This window comes from Diceros bicornis, chromosome 12 (genome assembly GCF_020826845.1).
Source record: "Diceros bicornis minor isolate mBicDic1 chromosome 12, mDicBic1.mat.cur, whole genome shotgun sequence".
Lineage (NCBI taxonomy): Eukaryota > Metazoa > Chordata > Mammalia > Perissodactyla > Rhinocerotidae > Diceros > Diceros bicornis.
The window spans coordinates 26302637-26326374 of record NC_080751.1 but is presented as its reverse complement, the minus strand read 5'-3'; the positions used below and the strand labels follow the sequence as shown (position 1 = coordinate 26326374).

The 23738-nt window shown below is 36.6% G+C and overlaps 1 protein-coding gene across 2 annotated transcripts in view; it reads left to right on the top strand.

Moving 5' to 3' along the window:
* The window catches only part of REL (REL proto-oncogene, NF-kB subunit), a 33200-nt gene extending 14587 nt beyond the window's left edge, over window positions 1-18613 (top strand). The window contains exons 4-10 of one of the 2 annotated variants that reach the window (XM_058551164.1): window positions 2189-2280; window positions 13252-13392; window positions 14775-14879; window positions 14991-15203; window positions 15786-15854; window positions 15985-16056; window positions 17671-18613. In XM_058551164.1, the coding sequence (XP_058407147.1) occupies window positions 2189-2280; window positions 13252-13392; window positions 14775-14879; window positions 14991-15203; window positions 15786-15854; window positions 15985-16056; window positions 17671-18467 (1489 nt within the window). In that variant the 3' untranslated portion in view covers window positions 18468-18613. The remainder of the gene's footprint in view (window positions 1-2188; window positions 2281-13251; window positions 13393-14774; window positions 14880-14990; window positions 15204-15785; window positions 15855-15984; window positions 16057-17670) is intronic. The other variant, XM_058551163.1, reaches the window with a different exon arrangement.
* The last annotated feature ends 5125 nt before the right edge of the window (window positions 18614-23738 follow it).

The window sequence follows — 23738 nt, the reverse complement described above, 5'->3', positions numbered from 1 at the left end:
ATTTCTAGCCTTCTATTATACCGTGCTCGCCTTGAACTCTATACTCCAGTCACGGAGGCTTTCCTTTAGTTTCTTGTGCTCACAATGCTCTTCTGTAGGGACCTTTGCATGTTCTATTCTTTCTGCCTGCAGTCTCTTTAGTCTCCTCTTCCCTTGGTTCATTTCCTTTCATATTAAGGATCATTTCCTACAAGAAGCCTGTCTGCCCTCCCTGAATTGATCAATTCTCTTCCATCATAGGCTCCCATGACATCATGTATATCTCCTTTATAAAACTTGTCATGGTTTCAGTTGAGCATTTTTTTGTATGATTGCTTAATATCTATCTGCTTCACTAGACTAGAGGTCAGCAATTTTTTTTTGTAAAGGACCAGATAGTATATATTTTAGGTTTTGTAGGCCATATGGTGTCTGTTGCAACTGCTCAGCTCTGCTTTAGTAGTATGAAAGCACCCGTAGATAATACGTAAACAAATCAGTTTGTCTATGTTCCAATAAAACTTTATTTACAAAAATAGGTAGTGGGCTGGGTTTGGTCCATGCACTATAGTTTCTCAACTCCTGCACTAGACTGTAAGCTCCATGAGAGGAGGGATTTTATATCCCTATTACTTTCCAGAGTTTCTGGTACAAAGTAGGAACCCCAAAACTTGTTGAATGACTATGAATGAATGAATAATTGATTCAAATAATTTCTGTGATCCTTGGTTTCCTCGTGTCAGAATTTCAGAAATCCCCACTACTTCGAATATTCTGTGAATAGCAGTCAAATATGGTTATTCAGATGAAACAGAATCGAGTAGTGTATATTAAAATGAAGAATTCTTTAAAATCTTTTGTCAAAGAAAAAGTGAGAACCAAGCTAAGACTCTTTCAAAGAAGTGGCATAGTTTTGAGGAAGAGGATTATAGTTTCAGGGTTTCAAGAAAGGATTACAAATTCAAGATTTATTGTTTAATTATTTTAGGCAGAGGAAGGAAACATCAAAGATATTTTAGGCGCTAACAAAATCACAAGTGTGGTGAATGTGAAGAGCATGAACAAAAGACAGCATGAGCATGGAGAGGGGCAGACAAGGCAGGCAGCCTCCTGTCGCAAAGTGCCATGTGAAGTTTGAACAAATAGTGATGTTTTTATAACCAAGTTTTGCTTCCTTATTCACACCCACCCAACTTTAATGATGTCATGGTTTTTCCATGTGGGAACAAGTATGACTGGTGGTGGTAGGGGAGTTCCCCCCACCATCATCTGTATTACACATATGCAAATTAGTAATATTTGTAGCTATTGAGAAGTTTTCCATAAATGACATTTTGAAACTTTTGTTAAATATTATTGTTAGTATTGAACATCTTTCTAATTAAACACATTTTAATTCTAAAAAAACACATTTCAGTACTTTCTTATGATGAATCATTATTGTAGCTTCATATACTACAGCATAAAACATATTCCACTGCTACTAGCAGTCGGGGCTCAGAAATCAAATGTCTGTGGAGTGGAGTGGAGTGGCTCAGGTGTAAGAGGACTAGCAGGCACTGTGGCAAACTGGAGAGCCCTGCATAGATGGGGCTGCAGGTGCTTAGCTCCAGCCATGTGTTTCTGTGCCAGCTTACTGTTGCCAGACCTTTAAAATGTTCAAGAGAAGATGTTAATATGCAGTTACCTGATTTTTAGATGGTAGTAGTCTATGCACATTTTTTTTTTGAATGTAGGCAACACTTTTATGGGCTCAGCTAAACATACCTGTGGGCTTCAGCCTGTGGGCATCTTTTTACAACTTTTGATTTACGTGATCAAATATACAAATTTTATTGATTTGATTATGAATTTGTTTGGGAGGTGAATTTTAGCTTTTTGGTGTCGTTTTCCTGTCAATCTTCATCTACTTTGGTGTATTTGCCATAGGCATATTAGTAAAGTATAATTGTAAAATATTGTCTGTAAAATGATACAGTTTATACTATTTTTCTTTCAACAGTTATCTTAGGAATATAACCCCACTATTTTTACCCTCACATCTTTATCATAGCAATTGTAAATGTATTTCATGCTTTTAATATCTCAATGATGACTCTTCACTGTTGGATATATGCTTGATTTTTGCAGTATTCTTTAGTAAAACCTCATTTATGTGTCCCTGGGTTTAACTATAATGCAGTTTGAAAGTTCTCTGTTTTCCTTCTAGTTTTCAAAATTTGGGCATTCGATGTGTAAAGAAAAAAGAAGTAAAAGAAGCTATTATTTCAAGAATAAGGGCAGGAATCAATCCTTTCAACGGTAAGTATGTTTGATATAATCATTTCTATTATTTGGATATTGACTTATTTGTGTAAGTGATTTCTATTTGTATCTTAAACCTATGTTTTAAAAGCTGTCTTAAGTTCTGTGTTCACTTTTCTACTTGTTGACTTATACCTGTATCTGAGGAATGAAGTATATTTAAAATCTTTCAGGGGCCAGCCCAGTGGCATAGCGGTTAAGTTCGCACGCTCCGCTTCAGCAGCCCGGGGTTCACAGGTTCGGATCCTGGGTGCAGACTGATGAACCACTTGTCAAGCCATGATGTGGCAGTGTCCCATATAAAGTAGAGGAAGATGGGCACAGATGTTAGCCCAGGGCCAATCTTCCTCAGCAAAAAGAGGAGGATTGGCAACGGATATTAGCTCAGGGCTAATATTCCTGACCAAAAAAAAAAAAAACAAAATCTTTCACAGTTTGGAAAAAAAATTCTTAATGCAGACTGGGCTTGCTGGTATCAGTGGAAAGTGTCATTGTTTTCTATAAGAAAACTCTTTCAAAAATGTTTGATTCTCATTGAATGTGGCCTTTTGCCACTCCAGCTGACAATATACACTCCCCTTTCTGACTGTTGAATAGGCACTGTGGTTATAAGGTGTTGGAGTACGTTTAACTCAAGGGCATATTCAACAGTGAAACTTAAGTTAATCCCAATGTGAGAGAAGAAGTGTAGAAATAGTAGAAGCTGTACAAAATATTTTCAAAGCTTATTTGTGTTTATGGCTAGATATTTACTGTTTAATGGATTTTGTTGGGGATGGCACTAGCTGGTGTAGCACCTGGCAATTGTAAGCACGCTATATTGTTTGAATAGATAAAATGACTACCAAGCTAAATGGTGGCGTCCTGCACTACAGTAGTCTTCATTGTAGTCCTCTGTAGCTGCTTAAATATGCATAATTCAGGAATTGAACAACTATAAAATTTTCAAAGAATAAATTTCTTTGTTATATTTAAGATGTACTTATATTGTTGGTTTGCCTTTTTCCTGGATGTGTAAAAATAATTTAAGAGATATGATGATAATTTAAGAAATATGCTCATAGACAAGTACTGTGTTTTTATGAACCGTAAGATCGGCATCTCTTTTCTCTAAGTCTTTATTTTTCATACAATTTAGTATAATGCTGAAAGCGAAAGTCCCCTTCTTCCCCTTCAATCTTACTCATCAGAGGACACTACTGTTAAGTTTCATGTGTATTTTTCTAGAATTTCCTTTATACATGTATAGTCGTATGCATACATATAAATTTTATATGAATGAAATCATGCTATACTTCCTATTCTAGTGCTTCTTTTTTTCCACTCAGGAATATATCTTAAACATCTTTCCATGTGAGTACTTATTTTAACCGAGTATTCTGTTGTTTGAGTAGACCATAATTTATTTATCTAGTCATCTATTAATGAACATTTAGGTTATTTTCATTTTAAAAAAGCTCCACTGAGTATGTACTTTGAGCTCTTGTGTGATCATTTCCTTAGGATAAATTTTCAAAAGTGGAAAATTTCTGGGTCAAAAGTATGCTTATTTAAAATTTTGATTCATTGCTAAAGTAAAAGGCCACACTTTTAAATTCAAGAGGCCCCTAAGTCTAGATGTAGTATGAAACAGGGATAATGTAGTATAAAACAGGAGGTTATAAATAATAGCTACCATTTATTAGGTACTTTTTGTATGTCAAAGAGTAAGTGTTAAATGCTTTATCACGTACACTATTTTATTTAATCATTACAACAACACTCCTTTACTGAAGAGAAAACCACAGCTTTGGTTATGTAACTTTCCCAAGTCATATGGCAATTACAAGTGGCGGAGCTGGAATTCATATCCAGATCTCCTGACTCTGGTGGAAAGGGGATTAAAGAGGAGGATGCAGGAGTCAAGGAGCAGATGGGCCATCTATGGAAGTCATTTGGTTCTTTTTTTTTTTTTTTTTTTTTTACCAATTCACCTAGGCATGATGTTAATAACAAACACTCATATAGCACTTCGAATAGTTCCTAGTACATAATAAGTGCTTTACATATTTTACTCCATTTAATTCTTGTAACAACCTATGAAGTAGGAACTGTTATTATCTCCACTTTATAAACAAGGACGTGAAGGCATAGAGCAGTTAAGTAATTTTCTCAAGGTCGTGTAGCTGGTAAATGGTGCAGCTAGAATTTGGACACAGGGAGCCTGGCTCGCAGGCTCGTTGTCTTATCTCTGCTGTGCTGCCTAGATGAACGGAGACTTGGGGAAGGAACAATCCTGCTAACTGATTCTTCGAAGTATTTGTGTTTTCTGTTTAGTTTTTTGGTTTTTTGTTAACATCCATTCCTTTCTCTAGACCTTTTGCTATCTCCCTAGTTTTAAGAATTTATCATTTCATAATTTGAGCTGTAGTAATTTTCCCCTCATTAGAATAACCTTAGATCAGTGATTTAGCACATTATTGTGATTAAAAAGTTGCAATGGCTCCTTAAATAGTTTAAAAATTAAATGGCCCTGAATTGAAAGTCTTCCACATATAGCTCCAACATGTCTTTCCTACCTTCTCTTTTGCTGCTACTCTTCATGAACCCTTCAATATTCCAGAAAAACTGTTTTGTTCACCCACCCTGACCATGTCTCAGTCCATCTTCTCCATTCTTCTCACCTACCATTGTAGGAATATAAGCTTATATCATTTTTAGCCTGGACCATTGTTGATAGCCTCTAAACTTGTGTTCCTGCCTCTATTCTTGATCACTCACCAAGCATTTTATATACTCTGCATCTAGTAAGATCCTTCTAAAACCAATATGAATCATTTCAGAACTCTGATTATCATCCCTCAGTGGCTCCAAATAATTCTCAGCAGTGGTTCTCAATTTGAGTGTGCATAGGAATCCCTTAGTACTTGTTAAAAATGTAGATATCAGGCCTACTAATTTGATAGGTCTATTATCAGATAGGTCCTACTAATTTGATAATTCTCGTGGGGGGCCTGGGACTCTGCACTTTAAGAAGCCTCTAGATCCATGTTTCCTAACTTACTTGACTGTGATTCACAGTAGGAAATAGGTTTTATTTCTCTGCTCAATACATATACACATGCACACATACACACCTAGATAAAAAAACAATATTCTTACTACATGCAATGTACTCTATTTCATTCCTTTCCGTTCCATTTTTTATTTTTTAGGAAAATGCTTATCCAACCCACTAAGTTAATTTTCTGACCAATGGATCCCAAACTACAATTTGAAAATCTCTCTCCTAGATGATTCTGATGCAGGTGATCCATGGATCTCACTTTGAGAAACTCTGCACTACTTGCTAGATTCAGCTTCTCAGGCATGGCATTCAAAGCCCTTCATAATCTGATCCTTGTTTTCCGCTCTACCTTCACCTCCGGCTTTCATCCTCTGCCTCAACTTCCTGTTCTCCTTCCCCTAACGCTGAGTACACACATGCACACTTTGTTTTTGCCGTCTGAACTTTTTCCATTCTGAACTATGTGCCATGTTAGAAGAGCCATGTTCTTCTCGCTACTGCACCTTTATATATGCAGTTGAATGGAATGCCCTAATCTACTTGGTGAATTCTTGCTGCTTGGCCTTCAAGTTTAAGTTTAAGGGTCACCTCTTTCAAGTTTTCCGGGACCTTCTCATACAGAGTGAGGTATTCAGTCTGTTTTCCCCAAGTGCTGTACGTATTTCTAGTATGGTTTGCTATAACTTTGTTTACATGTTTCTCCTTCACTAAATCTTGAGACTCTGAAGTGCTAAGGATAAAAAACAGCAATGTTAGGAGCTGGGAATCTATAATTAGGAGGACAAGTTATAAATTTAAACAGGATTGTTGGAGTAGGCCTCATTCTCTATTCTGGTACAGTTTTCATGATAGAAATAATAATAATTATTTTATTATTTTCCTAGAATATTGAAATAAAACCTAAAATGTGCATTTCTAATAGTAAGCAAGGCAAATAAAATCTATCCCCTTGAAAAAACTCAAAACACTAAAAACTAATTTAAGTAACTTGAACTCAACTGTAGAATTATCCTTTCTTTGGTTGTTTATTTTCAGAGTGTACTAGTTTAAATTCTACCACTTAGAAATTTGTCAGAGCTGAACTGACACTTTTTTATAGATGTATCCCTTGACATAGGAAAATTCTACTGGTAAAGAATTATAAGAGCCTAGCTAACTTTGCTTTTCTGCTATATATTTATGATACGTAGAAACAATGGAATTGAAAGTGTTTAGCAGAATAGGATCTACAAATTCTGGCCTAAAGACTGATGCTATCTCATTGTGACGGTCTGTTCTCTAAAGATCAAATATCATGTGAAAATACAAAGACTACTAAAAATTATTCTTACTTTGCATAGGATTATTTTGTATACTATATCACGTAGTATGTTTTAAGGCCATTCCTTATCTTTCTTGCATTAGTTCTTTAAAATAGGAACTGTCTCTTGCAAATAAGGATATACAGCAATCAAGTAGTGTTAAACTTGACAAGGCTTTATGTAAATTCTTGTTCAAATTGTCTGCTGTACACTGAAGTCTAAATTGAGTGAGGAATTAAGGGCTCCAATGTCAAATTTTAACAGTCTACTTAGCTAGAACAAAAGAATGGCAGTTAGATTTCATAGAGTACTCTTACTATAAAAGAAAAAAATGTTAAATTATCATTTTCCAGCTACGTATTTAATGATATGTAAGGAATTCTAATATTCAGTGATTAAAACCCATAGGATTTTGACAATAAAGAATTTGCAATTCAGTTTTACTAGGCATTTTACCTTTTTTCCACGTACAGGGGACATTGAGTTATTATGAGAGCACAAAGACCATTTTGCAGTTGAGTTTGGGGGATTATTTTATATTGGTAATCTGAAAAGGAGTACAGTTTAAAAAGACAAGTAGTCTCTAACATAAATTCTCATCTCGAAAGTCTGATTTAATACAGGAAAATAAAAGCCTTTCCTCACAATTTAAAGCTTAAAAAGCAAGAAGAAAAAAAGACTCTTGTGTACTTCATTATCCTTTCTTCATTATAGCTACTTTAGTTTTTCAAGCCGTCTTTAATTACCCTCAGCAGAACTTGAGGCACTTCTTTTATGCCTTCAGTAGTCCTTGAAAATACTCCCATTATAGCACTTTTCATGTTATATTATATAATTTTAGTTTATGTACCTGTTTCTCATGCAGACACTAATCTCACTAAGGGCAGGCACTGTCTTTTCATATCTGTATTGGGCATTTTTTGTGTGTGTAGCACATAATAGAAGCTCAATAAATATGTTAAAAGAATGAGTAAATTAAAGATAGACTGCTATGACCATTTACCTTTTTCCTGGCACATAAGCAGCTAAATGTTAGCTTTTATTATATTATATATATGGGATAATCTATGTGTTTTAAGTAACAGAAATTAAATGAATTATAACTAAACTTTATATTTTTTCTTAAATGAGACATAGCTCTTAAAGTTGTTAATCTATATACTGTGTATTTTTGCCCTGAGTTTGCTTTTATTTCAGTAATATTTAACAGTATTAGAATTTCAGAAATATCACATCTCTAGAGCCTAGGAGATATTATAATTGATTTAAAAATTTTAATCCCTACTTCCAAAAGAAATATATCATGATAAAATTCTTATTAAACACACATTGATTTTAGGACTAAGGAGTGATCTTTACTTCTAAAGATAGATTAAGGAGAACAATTGTTACCTTGTATCCTTTTGATCAAGTATAACGGGAAATTTTAAACTAGTTAAAGAGGAATTTAAGAGAATTTGATTGGTCTCATGCTTCCTTTTGCTAGATTTTGCATATGTTAAAATAGTACCATTTTTCACCAATGCAGAATAAAATATTGCATTTTGTATTATAGAATGATATGTATATATTAAAAAGCCTACAGCAAGCATTATCCTAAGTGGAGGAAACATCAGAAGCATTCGCTTTGAATTTAGGAGTGAGAAAAGGATGTATGCTCTTGCCACTTCTCTTCAGCATTGTAGTGGAGATTGTAGCCAGTGCAGTGAGACCTGATTGAAAATGAGGAAATAAAACTGTAATTATTGGGAGCTATTATTTACAGTGAAAACTCAAAAGGATATACAAATATACGAAAATAAGTTTAAAGGGGTGAATGGATGTAAAATTAATGCACAATAGTCAGTTGCATTTCTGTACATCATTGGCAGATAATTAAAGGAAGTATTGTCAGAAAATATAATCTAAGAAATGATCAGGATTTCTTTAGGAAAAATTATAAAATTTTATTATGAGATAATAGAGGACACCTAAATAGATGGAGAGGTATATCATGTTCTCTAATATCAATATTATAAAGGTGGCATTTTTTCCCAAACTGATGTGTATAGATTCAGTGCAATTCCAAACAAATTCTCAAGGAAGTTTTTCATTAAATATGATAAGATGATTCTGAACAGGAAAAGGAGGATACTTTATAGAAGAGGAATGGGGATGAGAAACTGACCTTATCAGATATTAGAGTTTAGTATATGTGCTGCCGAAGCAAGCACAGATATTAGGGTTTATTATGAAGAGGTACTAATTAAGGTAATGTAGTATTGGGGTAACAATAGACAGATTGACCAGTGGAGTAGAAATGAGAGGCCAGAAACAGACCTAAGAAAATATGAGACTTTCGTTATGACAGAGGTAGCATGTCAGGTCAAGAAAAAGAGAGGAAATATTTGATAAATGAAGCTGGAGAAAGTGGTTAAGTTGGATTCCCTGCCTCTCCCCATATACAAAAATCGGCTGAAATTGGGTTAAAGATTTTAAACTAAATCAACACTTTAAAAAAACTCTTGGTAGGAAATATTGGTAAATAGAGTTTAGTCCCTAGTGTATTGAAAGACAAGACACAAAGTGTTTTCTATAAAACTGTTGATGAATTTGTTTTGGTTCCTTTTAGAATTTGTTTGGTTCCTTTTCTAATAGTTGCAAGTTTTCTACTCAACTCTCAATCTTGTCTTTTAACTCCTTGAATTCATTAAGTATAGTTATTTTAAATCATATGTCTGAAAACTTCATTATTTGGATCCTTTGTGGTCTGTTTATGTAGCCTGTTGTTTTTCTTTCTTTTTTTTTTTTTTTTTTGTGAGGGACATCAGCCCTGAGCTAACATCCGTGCTAATTCTCCTCTTTTTGCTGAGGAAGACCGGCTCTGAGCTGACATCTATTGCCAATCCTCCTCCTTTTTTTCCCCAACGCCCCAGTAGATAGTTGTATGTCATAGTTGCACATCCTTCTAGTTGCTGTACGTGGGACGCGGCCTAAGCATGGCCGGAGAAGCGGTGGGTCGGTGCTTGCCCGGGATCTGAACCCCGGGCAGCCAGTAGCGGAGCATGCGCACTTAACCGCTAAGCCACCGGGCCGGCCCTTTCTTTTCTTTTTTAAAAACCCACTTTGTTTTGTCTCCTTATAGGCCTGGTTATTTAAAATAGAATAACAGTCATTGTATCTGAAAAATTGTAAAGATTTTAGGCCTAGGATGTTGTTATCTCCTTTCAGAAGATTTTCTTGTGGTAGGTGGGTAGTTACACTAGCAATCCCAGATCACCAAAAATCAGTGAATCACTTAGGTTATTTGAAGCTGGACTTTTTGTCCCTGTGAGGTCTGGTATCTTTTCAGTTCACCCTTACTCCTAGGGTGTAGCTCCTCTAGAGCCCCAACCAAGGCATTGGACATTTATCAGATCCTCCACCCTTAGCAGACCCTGAACTCCTTTATTTTTCCCCTGTAGTCCATTGAGTGTTCATCTCAACTTCTCATCCTCTTAGCCACTTATTACAAAATTGGCAGGCCGTATCTGGAAAAAAGAGCCCTCTTATTCTGAATTTACCTCTCTGGGTTTCTGTGACATTGTGATTTATAGTAAGAAATGCATATTTGGTCTTCATCCCTATTCCTGGCACAGAGCTCCTGAAACCCTTAGAATTTGCTAAGTGATAAGAGCAAAAGAGGTGAAAGGTGTGTCTTTTGTTATACATAAGCACCTTTCAACCACACCTGAGTTTATGTTAATGCAGTGACTTGAGGAAAACCCCTAAGGATGGGGGTCTCTGGTTGCCTGAGGAACCAAGCATGTTGTTAGAGATCTGGAACTTTCAACCTCATCTCCTGACCTTCAGAAAGCAGAGAGGGGCTGGAGGTCAAATTAATCACCAGTGGTCAATAATTTAATCAATCATGCCTACAAAATGAAGCCTCCATAAAAATCCTAACTGAAGGGGTTTGGAGAGCTCCCAGGTTGGTGGACATGTGGAGGAGCTGGGAGGGTGGCACACCCAGAGAGAGCATGAAAGCTCAGCGCCACTTCTACATACTTTGCCTGTGCATTTCTTCTGTCTGGCTCTTCTTGAGTTGTATCCTTTTATAATAACTGATAATCTAGTATATACATTGTTTTCCTGAGTTCTGTGAGCCGTTCTAGCAAATTATCGAACCCGAGGAGTGGGTCATGGGAAACTCCCCAATTTGTTGCCAGTCAACAAATGACTGCAAGGTGACAACCTGAACTTGCAGTTGGTGCCCTAAGTGTATGTGGGGGAGTAGTCTTGTGGGATTGAGCCCTTACTTGTGGGCTCTGTGCTAACCCCAGGTAGTGAGTGTCAGACTTGAGTTAAATTGTAGGACACTGAGTTGGTATCCTGAGAGTTAGAGAATTGTTGTGTGTGGAAAAACGCACACACATCTGGAATCAGAAGTATTGGTGAGTAGAGAGAAACAGGGATGTTCTTAGTTTTCTCTTCCCACCAATGCAAAATGTCCTTGATCCCTTTCCCAGTCAATTCCCTCTCCCTCCTCTGGCCCCAGTCAGCTGTTAATTCGCTTTCTGCCACCATCAATTAATCTTTTCTAGAATTTCATATAAATGGAAGTGTGTAGTATATATTTGATATCTGGTTCCTTTTGCTCAGCATAGTGTTTTTGGGATATATCCATGTTGGGGTATATATCCATAGTTTGTTCTTTTTTGTTGTATGGCGATCCCAGTTTGTTTATCCAGAGGTTCGTTTGTAAACTTGTCAGGAGCATTTAGCTACTGATTTTTTGTGTGTGTATTGATTACTCATCTTTGGTATTGAGAAACATTAATATCTTGAACTCTAAATTTATAATGCTGTTAAAAATTGACTTTGAAGAAGTAGACCTCATGCCTACATAATTGTGCCAGTAGAGTATGCTGCTGTGATGCAGGTGTTCGTATCACAACGTTTTGACCTTTTAGTTGTACAAATATATTCTTATAGACTCCTTCAAATGAAGGCTTACGAATGCTGATAATGGGATAATTTTAAATGTTGTGATAGCTACTGAGACAGTGAATGTAGTTTAAATAAACACAGTCAAAATTACATTGGTTTTTGGTTATTGCCTATAAGACTAAAGAATTTGGGTTTTAACTGTGTTTTCAAACTTAGTATTTCAAATTTTAATATTTTTTTGAAAAATAAAAATTTTCATATAATTTATTATGTGTATTTCATCCTTTTTAAAAATATGGCTATGTTATTTATGATTTATTGCTATAGCTTATGGTATTCTTTGAAAAGGCAGTAATATTTTCCTTTGGAACTGGATTTCTTTTCAAATATCAATTTAACAAACTGTCATATTCTGTCATGAAGAATGGGTTTTTATATTTTTTCAGAGCTGCAAAATTTTCCTGCTGTAGTGTTTGTTTTTAAATATTTATTTATTTAGCGTGTGTGTGTGCGTGCACAAGGAAGATCAGCCCTGAGCTCACATCCATGCCAGTCTTCCTCTTTGCTGAGGGAAGACTGGCCCTGAGCTAACATCCGTGCCGATCTTCCTCCACTTTATATGGGACGCCACCACAGCATGGCCTGACAAGCGGTGTGTCAGTGCGCTCCCAGGATCCGAACCCGGGCCACTAGCAGCGGAGCTCGTGCGCTTAACCACTAGGCCACGGGGCCGGCCCCTGTAGTGTTTGTTTTTAAAGCAAACCTAGTTTGCACATAAAATTTTTTATGGAAACTAGCTACCTTACATCATCTAGTATCCTTTTGCTATTTAATCCCTAAAATATTGATCTAAATTTTAGTATATATTCCTGTGTATGTCATTTTTATGCAAAACGTAAAATTTTCTAATAGAGTTCAGTTCTTAAGAGCATAGGTTCTGCATTCAGTGACCTGAGTTTGAATTCCTACTCTGCCACTTCGTAGCTGTGAAACTTTGGACAAGTAATTTCATCTCTTTAAAATCAGTTACTTGGGGGCCAGCCCAGTGGCGTAGCAGTTAAGCGCACTCCGCTTCGGCAGCCTGGGGTTCGCAGATTCAGATCCCAGGCGCACACTGATGCACTGCTTGTCAAGCCATGCTGTGGCGGCATCCCGTATAAAGTAGAGGAAGATGAGTGCAGGTGTTAGCCCAGGGCCAGTCTTCCTCAGCAAAAAGAGGAGGATTGGCAACATGTGTTAGCTTAGGGCTGATCTTCCTCACAAAAAAAATCAGTTACTCATCTGTAAAATGGGCATGATAGTACTCTCATACAGATTTAGGAGATGATTTACAGAGTTCTTAACAAAATGACTGGACTAAATACATGTTTGTTGAATTAGTGAATTAATACCTATTCTCTGTTATGTATAACCTGCAATAATTTTTGTAAAAATTTTATGTGTTATTAATGTCAATTTGGGATTCTGCTCTAAACTCCAGATGACTGGGATAGTTACTTCCTGATCGTGGCCATAACTTAATGAATATTGTTAGTGACTACATGATGATGATGATAACAAGCATTCTTGAGATTGTGTACCATTCTATTTTTGTTAGTACAGATTTGGATGCTGCTCAAGGTTATTGGATATATTGGGCAGGGAGGAGGACCTAGCAGGATTTTAGTTCTCTGTAACTATTTTACATTCTTAAAAAATATATATACTATTCAGTCCCTGAATCACAGCTGCTTGATATTGAAGATTGTGACCTCAATGTGGTGAGACTATGTTTTCAAGTTTTCCTCCCTGATGAACATGGTAATTTGACAACTGCTCTACCTCCTGTTGTCTCTAACCCAATTTATGACAACCGTAAGTACTTTATTTTCTTGTATTTGCAGCCTTAGCTTGTTTTTCTAAATAGCTTAATTTTTTTAAAGTATTTTGGAAATTAGAAAAAGAGTATGTTCATTATAGGAAAAATTCAAACATTACTGAAATGAATAACAAGGAAATTAAGTCTATAATCTCATCCTCCAAAGATAATCACTGTCCTCAGGTACATAGTTCACCAGGTCTTCATATATATACAAATACATCGTCGTCGTCATCATTATTCACACAATATTTTTGACAACTTTAAAAAAAATCATCACTCATCTTTTTCTAAACTTATTTTTTTCTCTTAGCAAATATCTTGAACCTCTTTCCCATTCAGGAACCTTATTCTTTTCAGTAGCTGCATATTTCCTTATGTGGCTATATCATACTTTTTTAAAATCATTATCCTGTTATAAGACATTTGGTTTGTTTCCTTCTCAATTTTTTGTTTTTGTTCTCACAAATTATACTGCAATAAATATCCTCTATGTGTATATTTTGTGCAAATACGTCTCTAGCATAAATTTGCAGAAGTAGAAATGTTGGCAAATGCTAGATCAAATGATATGGATATTTATAGTTTAAAAAGATTATGAAATTGCCCTGAAATATTTTTATATGTATGTGTGTGTATATACTCTTACATATGCATCCACCAATGGTGTATGACTATACCTGTTTTGCATGTAGAAGGATAGTGGGACGTAGGGCTGTAAAAGTAGATCAGAGTATCCTCATGATGGAGAACTTTGAATGCCAGGGGAGAGTTATTGGATAATATTGACCAGATAAGAGGAAGCATGAAAATTGCATTGCCAGAGGATTACGGTCATGATTTAAGATTAACCTGGTAACAGTGTGTAGGATGGATTGAAAGAATCAGAATTTAGAAGCAAGGAGATTTAATTAGAGGACATGTCATTGCCTAGAAATGAAGTCACAAGGCTCTAAACCAGGTTGGGCAATACAGTTAGAAAGGAAAGGGACAGGGCCGGCCCCGTGGCTTAGCGGTTAAGTGCACGCACTCCGCTGCTGGCGGCCCGGGGTTCGGATCCCGGGCGCGCACCAATGCACCGCTTCTCTGGCCATGCTGAGGCCGCGTCCCGCATACAGCAACTAAGAAGGATGTGCAGCTATGACATACAACTATCTACTGGGGCTTTGGGGGAAAAAAATAAATAAATAAAAATTATAAAAAAAAAAAAAGGAAAGGGACAGATGTGGATGCTTAATGTATTTAGTGTCCTTAATTTATTTATACACTAAAGCTTTTTATCTATGCTATAAATTGTTTTCTTAAAATTCTCTCCATCAAAAAGAAATAATATATATTATTAAGGTAGCAACCCATTAAAAAAGTCGTTTATATTTAGGTGCTCCTAATACTGCAGAATTAAGAATTTGTCGTGTAAACAAGAATTGTGGAAGTGTCAGAGGAGGTGATGAAATATTTCTACTCTGTGACAAAGTTCAGAAAGGTATGTATTTGATTTTTTGTTTGCTTCATTGAATTCAGAATATATTTTAGAGTAATAAATGCATTTTACTTTGTTTTCCCATGGTTATTTCTTTGCTTTCGTATTCACTAGATGACATAGAAGTTCGGTTTGTGTTGAATGATTGGGAAGCAAAAGGTATCTTTTCACAAGCTGATGTACACCGTCAAGTAGCCATTGTTTTCAAGACTCCACCATATTGCAAAGCCATAACGGAACCAGTGACAGTGAAAATGCAGTTGCGGAGACCTTCTGACCAGGAAGTTAGTGAATCTATGGATTTTAGATATCTGCCTGATGAAAAAGGTATGACTTTTTGGTGGTAATGTTTTATATATTTCTTAAAGTTAGTCTACTGCTAATAACATTTTCTTGCAAAATACATTTGAATACAGTTATGTTTCTTCATAATGTACGTTTCTTTTCCTGAAAGTTTCAGTTGATTCTTGACTAATTGATATTTATGCTCTTTGCATCTCTTTCCTAGGAAAGGAATCTGGAATAATTTCAAAGTGTCTAAACTGCTTATCAATATTTGGTTTATATTTGAGGTTCTATTTTGGTCTTTATTGTGCCCTTTATATAGATGGCAGTCTTGCCACTCAGAGACTGGTCTCCATTTTCCTTATCTGCCTTTATTGCCATAGTTGACATTGTTGACTTGTAGATGTTAAAACAAGATGAATATTAAAAACTATTTTTTTAGTAAGAGAAAAACACCCTTTACTACTGACTTGGGACACACTCTGCAACACTTATTAAATCCGTATTATGTACATTTATTTAAAACATTTTCTATATAGGAGTAAAACACCTGTTTGTTTATTAAAGGAGAGGAAGCATAATCCTATGATGATTCACATGCTTTCCTGGTTTCTTTCTAACCAGATACTTATGGCAATAAAGCAAAGAAACAAAAAACAAATCTACTTTTCCAGAAGCTGTGGCAGGATTGTGGTAAGAATATTTTGGATTTGTTAGCATTTAAATAGATTTTCGGGGTTTTTTGCTTTATTCAGTTTTTCAAATTTTAACTGATAGTGTTATTTTTCAAATTACATTCAATAATGGAAAAACTTTATCACAGCAGTTAATTTTCCTGAAAGACCTAGACCTGGTCCCCTAGGATCCACTGGAGAAGGAAGATTCATCAAAAAAGGTATTTTATCCCCTATAGAGTCTTCCTTGTGATCAGAAAGACCAGTGCTTTGCACAATATATTGGAATCCCATTCTTTGGAATGGTAACTGCTTCTTTAATATTGTCCACTCCTACGAATTTTTGCATGCTTTGGAAATTCAGTAAATTGATCTCAGCTTCCAAAGATCCTGTTGGAAACTGTGATTATGTTTTTGGGATTGTTTGAGAAATTACATTTCGTTCATATGGTGGTAATTTTATTAATTACATTGTGTCATGGAAGAAATGGTTTAGATCTGGCCAGTCACCTGTCTTTGCAAATTATAAAGTTTTATAGGAACACAGCCGTGCTCATTTAATTACATATTGTCTATGGCTGCTTTTTTTGCACTACAGTGGCAGAGTTGAGTAGTTCCAACAGAGGAGATATATGGCCCACAAAGCCTAAAATATTTACTATCTGGCCCTTTATAGAAAAAAAAAAATTATTCAACTTCTGGTTTAGATCATTCAACCAGAGTTAATTATGAGTCTTTTTCCCCTTACATTTTTTTTTTTTTTTTTTTGGTGAGGAAGATCAGCCCTGAGCTAACATCCATGCTAATCCTCCTCTTTTTGCTGAGGAAGACCGTCTCTGAGCTAACATCTATTGCCAATCCTCCTCCTTTTTTTCCCAAAGCCCCAGTAGATAGTTGTATGTCATAGTTGCACATCCTTCTGGTTGCTGTATATGGGACTCAGCCTCAGCGTGGCCGGAGAAGCGGTGCCTCGGTGCGCACCCGGGATCCAAACCCGGGTCGCCAGTAGCAGAGTGCGCGCACTTAACCGCTAAGCCACGGGGCCGGCCCCTCCCCTTACATTCTTTTTTTTTTTTTTTTATAATTTTATTTATTTATTTATTTTTTTCCCCCAAAGCCCCAGTAGATAGTTGTATGTCATAGCTGCACATCCTTCTAGTTGCTGTATGTGGGACACGGCCTCAGCGTGGCGGGAGAAGCGGTGCCTCAGTGCGTGCCCGGGATCCGAACCCAGGCCGCCAGCAGTGGAGCGCACGCACTTAACCGCTGAGCCATGGCGCCGGCCCTCCCCTTACATTCTTAAATCAGTGCTTTTTCTTGGTTTAGTATGTACAGCAGTCATATAATATGTAAATAAATACAGAATCCTTGATTTTTTTCTGACTGGGAATTTTGTAGTACCTTAGAGTTATATCTTAGAGAGTTACGTGGATTTTTCAATCATCCCTAATGAGTGTTTCCTCCTTCCCTCCATTTTCTACTAAAAGTGGAGAATATGAAATGATTTTGGCCATTAACTGAAATTCTGTTATTTATCTTTCATTTTTCAAAAATACTTTTATAGGGCCTCAGAAGCTAGATTTAACTGGAGCGAAATTATCTAAGCCAAAATAAGTTACCAAAATTATTTTATAGGTATCTGTAAAACGGTAACTGTTAAAGAATTTAGTTTTGGACTCCTGTAATAATTTTATATGCAACTTTTTAATTTGAAAGTTTACATCAGTTTCCTTGAAAATTTTATTAGTCTGTTTATGGAGTTTTAGTTTAGAAATGATGCTCTTTATAATTTTGTTCATTTCAGTTTTGTAAAAATACGTTTTTCCCCCCCACAGAATCAAACTTGTTTTCTCATGGTGCCGTTTTGACAGAAATGCCCAGGACCTCAGGAGTTTCAAGTCAAGCAGAATCCTACTATTCCTCGTCTGTGTCCATCTCAAGTGCATTGTCACATCATGCTGCAGCCATACCCTCAATGGTACCTCAGTCTTCTTCAAGCTGGTCATCAGTGGCCCACTCCACCTCACACTCAGTCAATGCAAATCCACTGAGTAGTTATTCAACAGGGACACTTTCTTCTAATTCACAAGGTATCCCACCATTCCTGGACATACCTGTTGTGAGTGATTTGAATGCTTCTAATGCTTGCATTTACAACAATACTAATGACATAGGCAGAATGGAAGCATCATCCATGTCACCAGCTGACTTATATGGTATTTCTGATGCCAACATGTTGCCTAATTGCCCTGTGAATATGATAACGCCCAGTAATGACAGCATGAGGGAGACTGATAATCCGAGACTTATGAGCATGAATCTTGAAAACCCCTCATGTAATTCAGTGTTAGACCCAAGAGACTTGAGACAGCTCCATCAGATGTCCTCTTCCAGTATGTCAGCAGGCACGAGTTCCAGTAGTACTGCTTTTGTTTCACAGTCAGAGGCATTTGAGGGATCTGACTTCAACTGTGCGGATAACAGTATGATAAATGAGTCAGGACCATCAAACGATACTAATCCAAACAGTCATAGTTTTGTTCAAAGTAGTCAGTATTCAGTTATTGGCACTATGCAGAATGAGCAATTGAGCGACTCATTTGGATTTGAATTTTTTCAAGTTAACTTGTAAGATTTAAATGCTGATGTAAATGGTGATTCAAGATTTAAATCCTTTTGAATGTTTGCAACCATTTTGATGTAACATATTGATGAGCATTTTCTATTTCTCTGACAGAGAGTATAACACAGGTTTAGATTTTTTTTTTTTTTCTTTTGGTTTTGTTTTTAAGGAATGATAGTCCAAAAACTTATTTATGAGAAAGCAGTATAAAACCTTGCGTATGTAGGGGATTCCTCTACTGGCGGTTTAGAGCACCTCCTTCAGCTGGCAGAGAATTTATCAGGATATAATGAAAGATGCACAGTGCTGAAGCTGCAGCTGAGAGAGAGATGAACTCAATTCCCAACTTTAGGAAGAGCTGGACAAAGTCCAGCATTTACAGAAGACTTTTGCTTCAAGAGTAGAGAAATCCACACAGACTGAACTTCTAGGCTATGATGGCCTGTGGAATCCTACATACACTGAAGGTTTATTTAAACCAGTAAATATTTCGGCAATAAATATAGTAAATAAAATAATGATTTTAGGTTAAATCATTATTTGACCATAAGAAGTGTATAATGAATCTGTGACACATTAAATATTGAATAAAATCAATTTTTCCATTAAAAAAAAAAAACTTCAGGTACGTAGAATACAAGATTGGAAATTTATCATAAAAGGAAAATTCCAAAATAGAAATTTAAAAGGACTTTACTGTTTCTTCTTTTGAAACATGTGACCTGATATTGTTTACAGTGGGAATTCTGTCTTGAGAGTCCCGCTACATTTCCCCACAACAGACTGAGGAGAGCCTTAGAGCAAGGCTCTAGTTTTTCCAGATATACCTTTTTATACTTCTTTTATAATGTATTAATGTATTCTTAGTTAAATGAATTAGATATTTGCTTTTAAGCAAATTGAAGGTAAAACCTGTAATGGCTATGCCATTGGAAAAATAAATTCCTTATTGTTTTTGAGGCCTATGGGCCAAGGTGACCCCTAAGGGGTTTTCTGAGGCTTCTTGGAGTTTCTTAGATTTACAGTCATCCCTCAGTATCCTTGGGATTTTGGTCCCAGTAACTCCAGCAGATACCAAAATATGTGGATTCTCAATTCCCTTATATAATGTGGTGTAGTACAATGAATACAGTTGGCCCTCCTATCCAGATGCAGAAACGCCCAAATAGGGAGGGCCGGCTATCTATGTAAATTAAGATTTCTTCAAAATGCTAAGTTGGACAGTAAGCAGTTGAAGTGAGCTTTCAGGGTATGGGAGGTTCTCTACATTCTGGACCATTTAAATCCATACCTTTAAAATTACATATGATTTTAGCTTTACACCCATGTTTTTAAGGGGAAGAAGTTTCCTCGGACCTCTCCTCTTTCTTATGTTTCCTCACGCACTGTGATTTCATCCAATTTCACTCTGTCAACTCCCAAATTTTACCCCTAGCTTAGACCTGTCCCCTGAACTCTAGACTTGGAGCTTACACATCTGTGTAAAACTGCTTATTTGCCATCTCTACCTAAAGATCGAATTAAAGCTTAAATTCAACATATCCAAAACTGAGTTCTTGATCTTCCCTCCCAAACTTGTTTCTCATCGAGTCTTCCCCGACTCAGTAAATGGCAATGCCATGCTTCTAGTTGCTCAGGCCCAAAACTGTAGATCATCCTTGGTTCTTTTCTTTCTTTTATCTCCCATATCCAATCCATCAGCAAATGCAGTAGGCCCTACCTTCAAAATATATCCAAAGCTGACCACCTCTTTTGACCTCTACCATTATCATCCTGTTCCAAGCCACCATCATCTCTTGCCTAGACTGAACCTGTAGCCTCCAAAAACCCTCTTTATATCCTTGTGCCCCTACAATCTCTTCTCCCTAAAGTAGCCAGAGTGATTATTTTTAAAACAAGTCAAATCGTATCATTCATCTGCTCAAAACCATCCAGTGGTTCTCCATCTCACGCAGAGTAAAGTCCAAAGTCCTCAAAATTAGCAGGCCCACATTCCCTCTGCTACCTCATCTACTGTCACTTTCCCCTCCTCATTCAGCTCCAGGAACTGTGGCCTCAGGGCTTCCCTTCAAAAACACCTAGAGTGCTGCAGTTTCAGACCCTTGGTACTTGGTGTTCTCTCTGCCTTGAATGTTTTTCTCTCGGCTATAAGCATAGCTCACTCCTTCAGTCTCACTCAACTGTTAGCCTGATCAAGGCCGTCCTTGACGATATATATATATCAGCACTCCATGTCTGCCCTCCTTTATATTTGTCCATAGCACTTATCGTGATCTGACTTTACTCAGCATTTATTTGTTTATTGTTTGTTTTCCTATACTGGAATATAAGCTTCATGACAGCAGAAATTTTTGTGTTTTGTTTGTTGAATCCCCACTTTGTAGAACAGTGTCTGCCTCATGTTAAGCACTCAGTTAATATTTATTGAATGTTCAAAGTACGCCTAATAGAACTTTGTTTTTTGAAAGAAAGAATAGCTTTGTTAGATGTTTATGATTTTTATAGTTCTGTTTAATGTAACATTGGGTTTATATTGGAACCATGCACATTCAGGTTGAGGATTAATAATGGTAATCCAAATTGTTTGAAAGCAAAGTAATCCCAGTGGCAAAAGATGGTAGAATTTGGGCAATAATCTTAATTGTGATGGAATTGTCATGATGCTAAGTAACTAACTTATTAAGGACCTAGTTTATCTTACAACTAGAATCTACCATAAATGGTGAACATATTCCTAGCTAGAAACAGTGTGTCATTTCACTTACGTTAGCATCCAACCAAACCATAAATTTACTGGCACAATTAAAACTAGTTAATTCGGTCAAAACAGATGTGTGAATGTCATATAAATAAAAATTCTGAGTTGGATGATACTGGGAAATGAGAAGGAGAGCAAAGTAAGACTTGGGGTCAGGATAGTTTAGGAAACAAAAGAAAAAGATTAAAGACACCTAAGTATCATTAATATTTCTCAGAAATTATGATTTCAAAAGGAAAGATTTCTGTTATATAATTTTCAAAATCATAAGCACACAACATACTTTAGAAGAACTTACCAGGGAGAAAGAAAAACCTGAAGGCATGATTTCTTTCCTGTTCAAAATATGAACCCAGGATTAGCACTGATCAGCTTAAACATTGACTGTTAGAATACAGTAAATGGATTTTTTTTTTTAATTATTAAATAGGCAATTGACTTGTTAATGCAGTTTTTTTCTATGTAAGCCAAATTAAGGGTACTGCTACATCTGTGTTGAGAGTATTTCCAATGGATTTTTCATTTTTCAGGTGCTATTTACTGATTATAGAAATTATTTTATCATTTAAAAAGAGTTTGGCAACCTGCTTTTCTATCTCTAAATGTATTTACACTTTCACCTGTTCTTATAACACCCCACTCTTCGCTTCTGAGGAAGAGGTGACCTTCTTCCTTTCTCTACTTGTACACTGGATCCCTCCTCCTTTCTCTCCTATCCTGTTTTTGTATCTGCACATCACCATTTAGTGCTTCTTTTCTTTCTATAAATATGGGAAATGTCTTCTCTAGCCTAAAAAGAAAGGAAAAAATCTTTCCTGCCACCCTCATGTTTCTTCCCTTCACATCCAGACTTATAAAATGTTTTTGGCCTCCATTTCCTCACTTCCCAGCCATTCTTTAACCTATCAGTCTCTTTACCTCTTGTTATTTTCTTATGATATTCTGGGAAAGTGACCAGAAACACCCTTGTGAAATCTAGTGTCTTTTAATCAGTCCTCACCCTGCTTGACCTGTCCATAACCTTCTACCCTATTGACCCCTCCCTCCTTGGAGACCCCTTCGAGGTTTCTGTAGTAGACAAGAGTCCTCTCTGAAGTTGATTTTTTCCCAGAGTCTCAACCTCAGCCGTCACTTGGTGCTATTTTTTCCCCTGGGTGACCTCATCAGTGCCCACAGCTTCAGCTTTCTCATGTAACCGGAATCCTTTATAAACTGGCTCCTCCTTTTGCATTCTCTCATTTGATTAATGGCATTACCATTTACCCTGCCACCCAAGATACTTAATAGGAACCTCAAAATCATATTTATTCTTTTTCTTGCTCACACTCATACTTAGTCACCAAGTCCTTTTGAGTCTGCCTCCTAAAAATCTCTTGCATTTGTTCCTCTTTCATTCCTGCTGATTTCTTAGTATAGGCCTTCATTCTTTTTCCCCCAACAAGAATCTTTTCCATATGCTCTAGTTAAAAATAATACCCCATTCCCCCTTATACCCTAGTACATAGCATTCCTTGAAAAAACTTTCTCTCTCAGGCCGCCGGGACTCCATGCCTTTTCCATGTTGTCCAGTCTGCCTCTGCTCTTCTACAACGACTACACGTAGCCTTTAAGACTGGGCTTCTCCTCTGTGAAGCTTGGTCCTGCTGCCCTAGTTGAGGTGCAACTGTGTACATGCCCCTGTCGCAGAACTCCTCTCACTGAAGTATAGTCATTTAAGGTTTGTCTCATTCATCTTTGGGGCTCCATCACTTAGCACAATCCGTGGCATAGTTGGTGCTGAATAAATGGTAACTGTTATTAGAGAGGGAAGGGTGAAATTGACGTAGGAGTGATTATAAAAATGTGGACAAGGATATGGTTTTTAAAGGGAAAGGTACTTGGCAGGAAAAGCAGTGATGCCAAGATTATCAAGCTTGTGAAATACTTTAACTCTCTGCCTCTCGTAGTGTCAACTGTATTAGGTAGAAATTTTACAGTTTACTAGGATTGTTTCATATCTCTGACCTTGCTTCTTCTCTCTACTATATGGGGCAGGTTTAACCTCAGTTCTCCCTCCGTGCATTTCCTTGGCACCTTACCCTTGCACGGACACTCAAGTATTCATGTAATCAATCACATATCACATTTTTGAATGTCTTGTGCAAAGCACCATGTTAGGTGCTGGAAATGATACAGAGGTGAATGAGACAAAACTCTTGCTAAGATGTCAGTCTTTTTCTTTTGAGGGATAACACACAGTTAAAGTGCAAAAAGTGGACTAATTTGAAGTGTACAGCTTGATAAATTTTTATATATGTAAATAATCATTTCTACCATCCCAGAAGTTTCCTTCATGCCCCTTGCCAAGCTACCTACTCCTCAAAACCACTATTCTGATTTCTGTCATCAGAACTTACTATCTTAATGGCCTTTTAAATTGGTAACTGGGCTTCTCTACTCAAAACCTTAGTGAACAGAAACAGCTGGGTTTTAACCTAATGCTTCAGAAAAACTAATTATCCTGTCCATGTTAAGAAAGACTT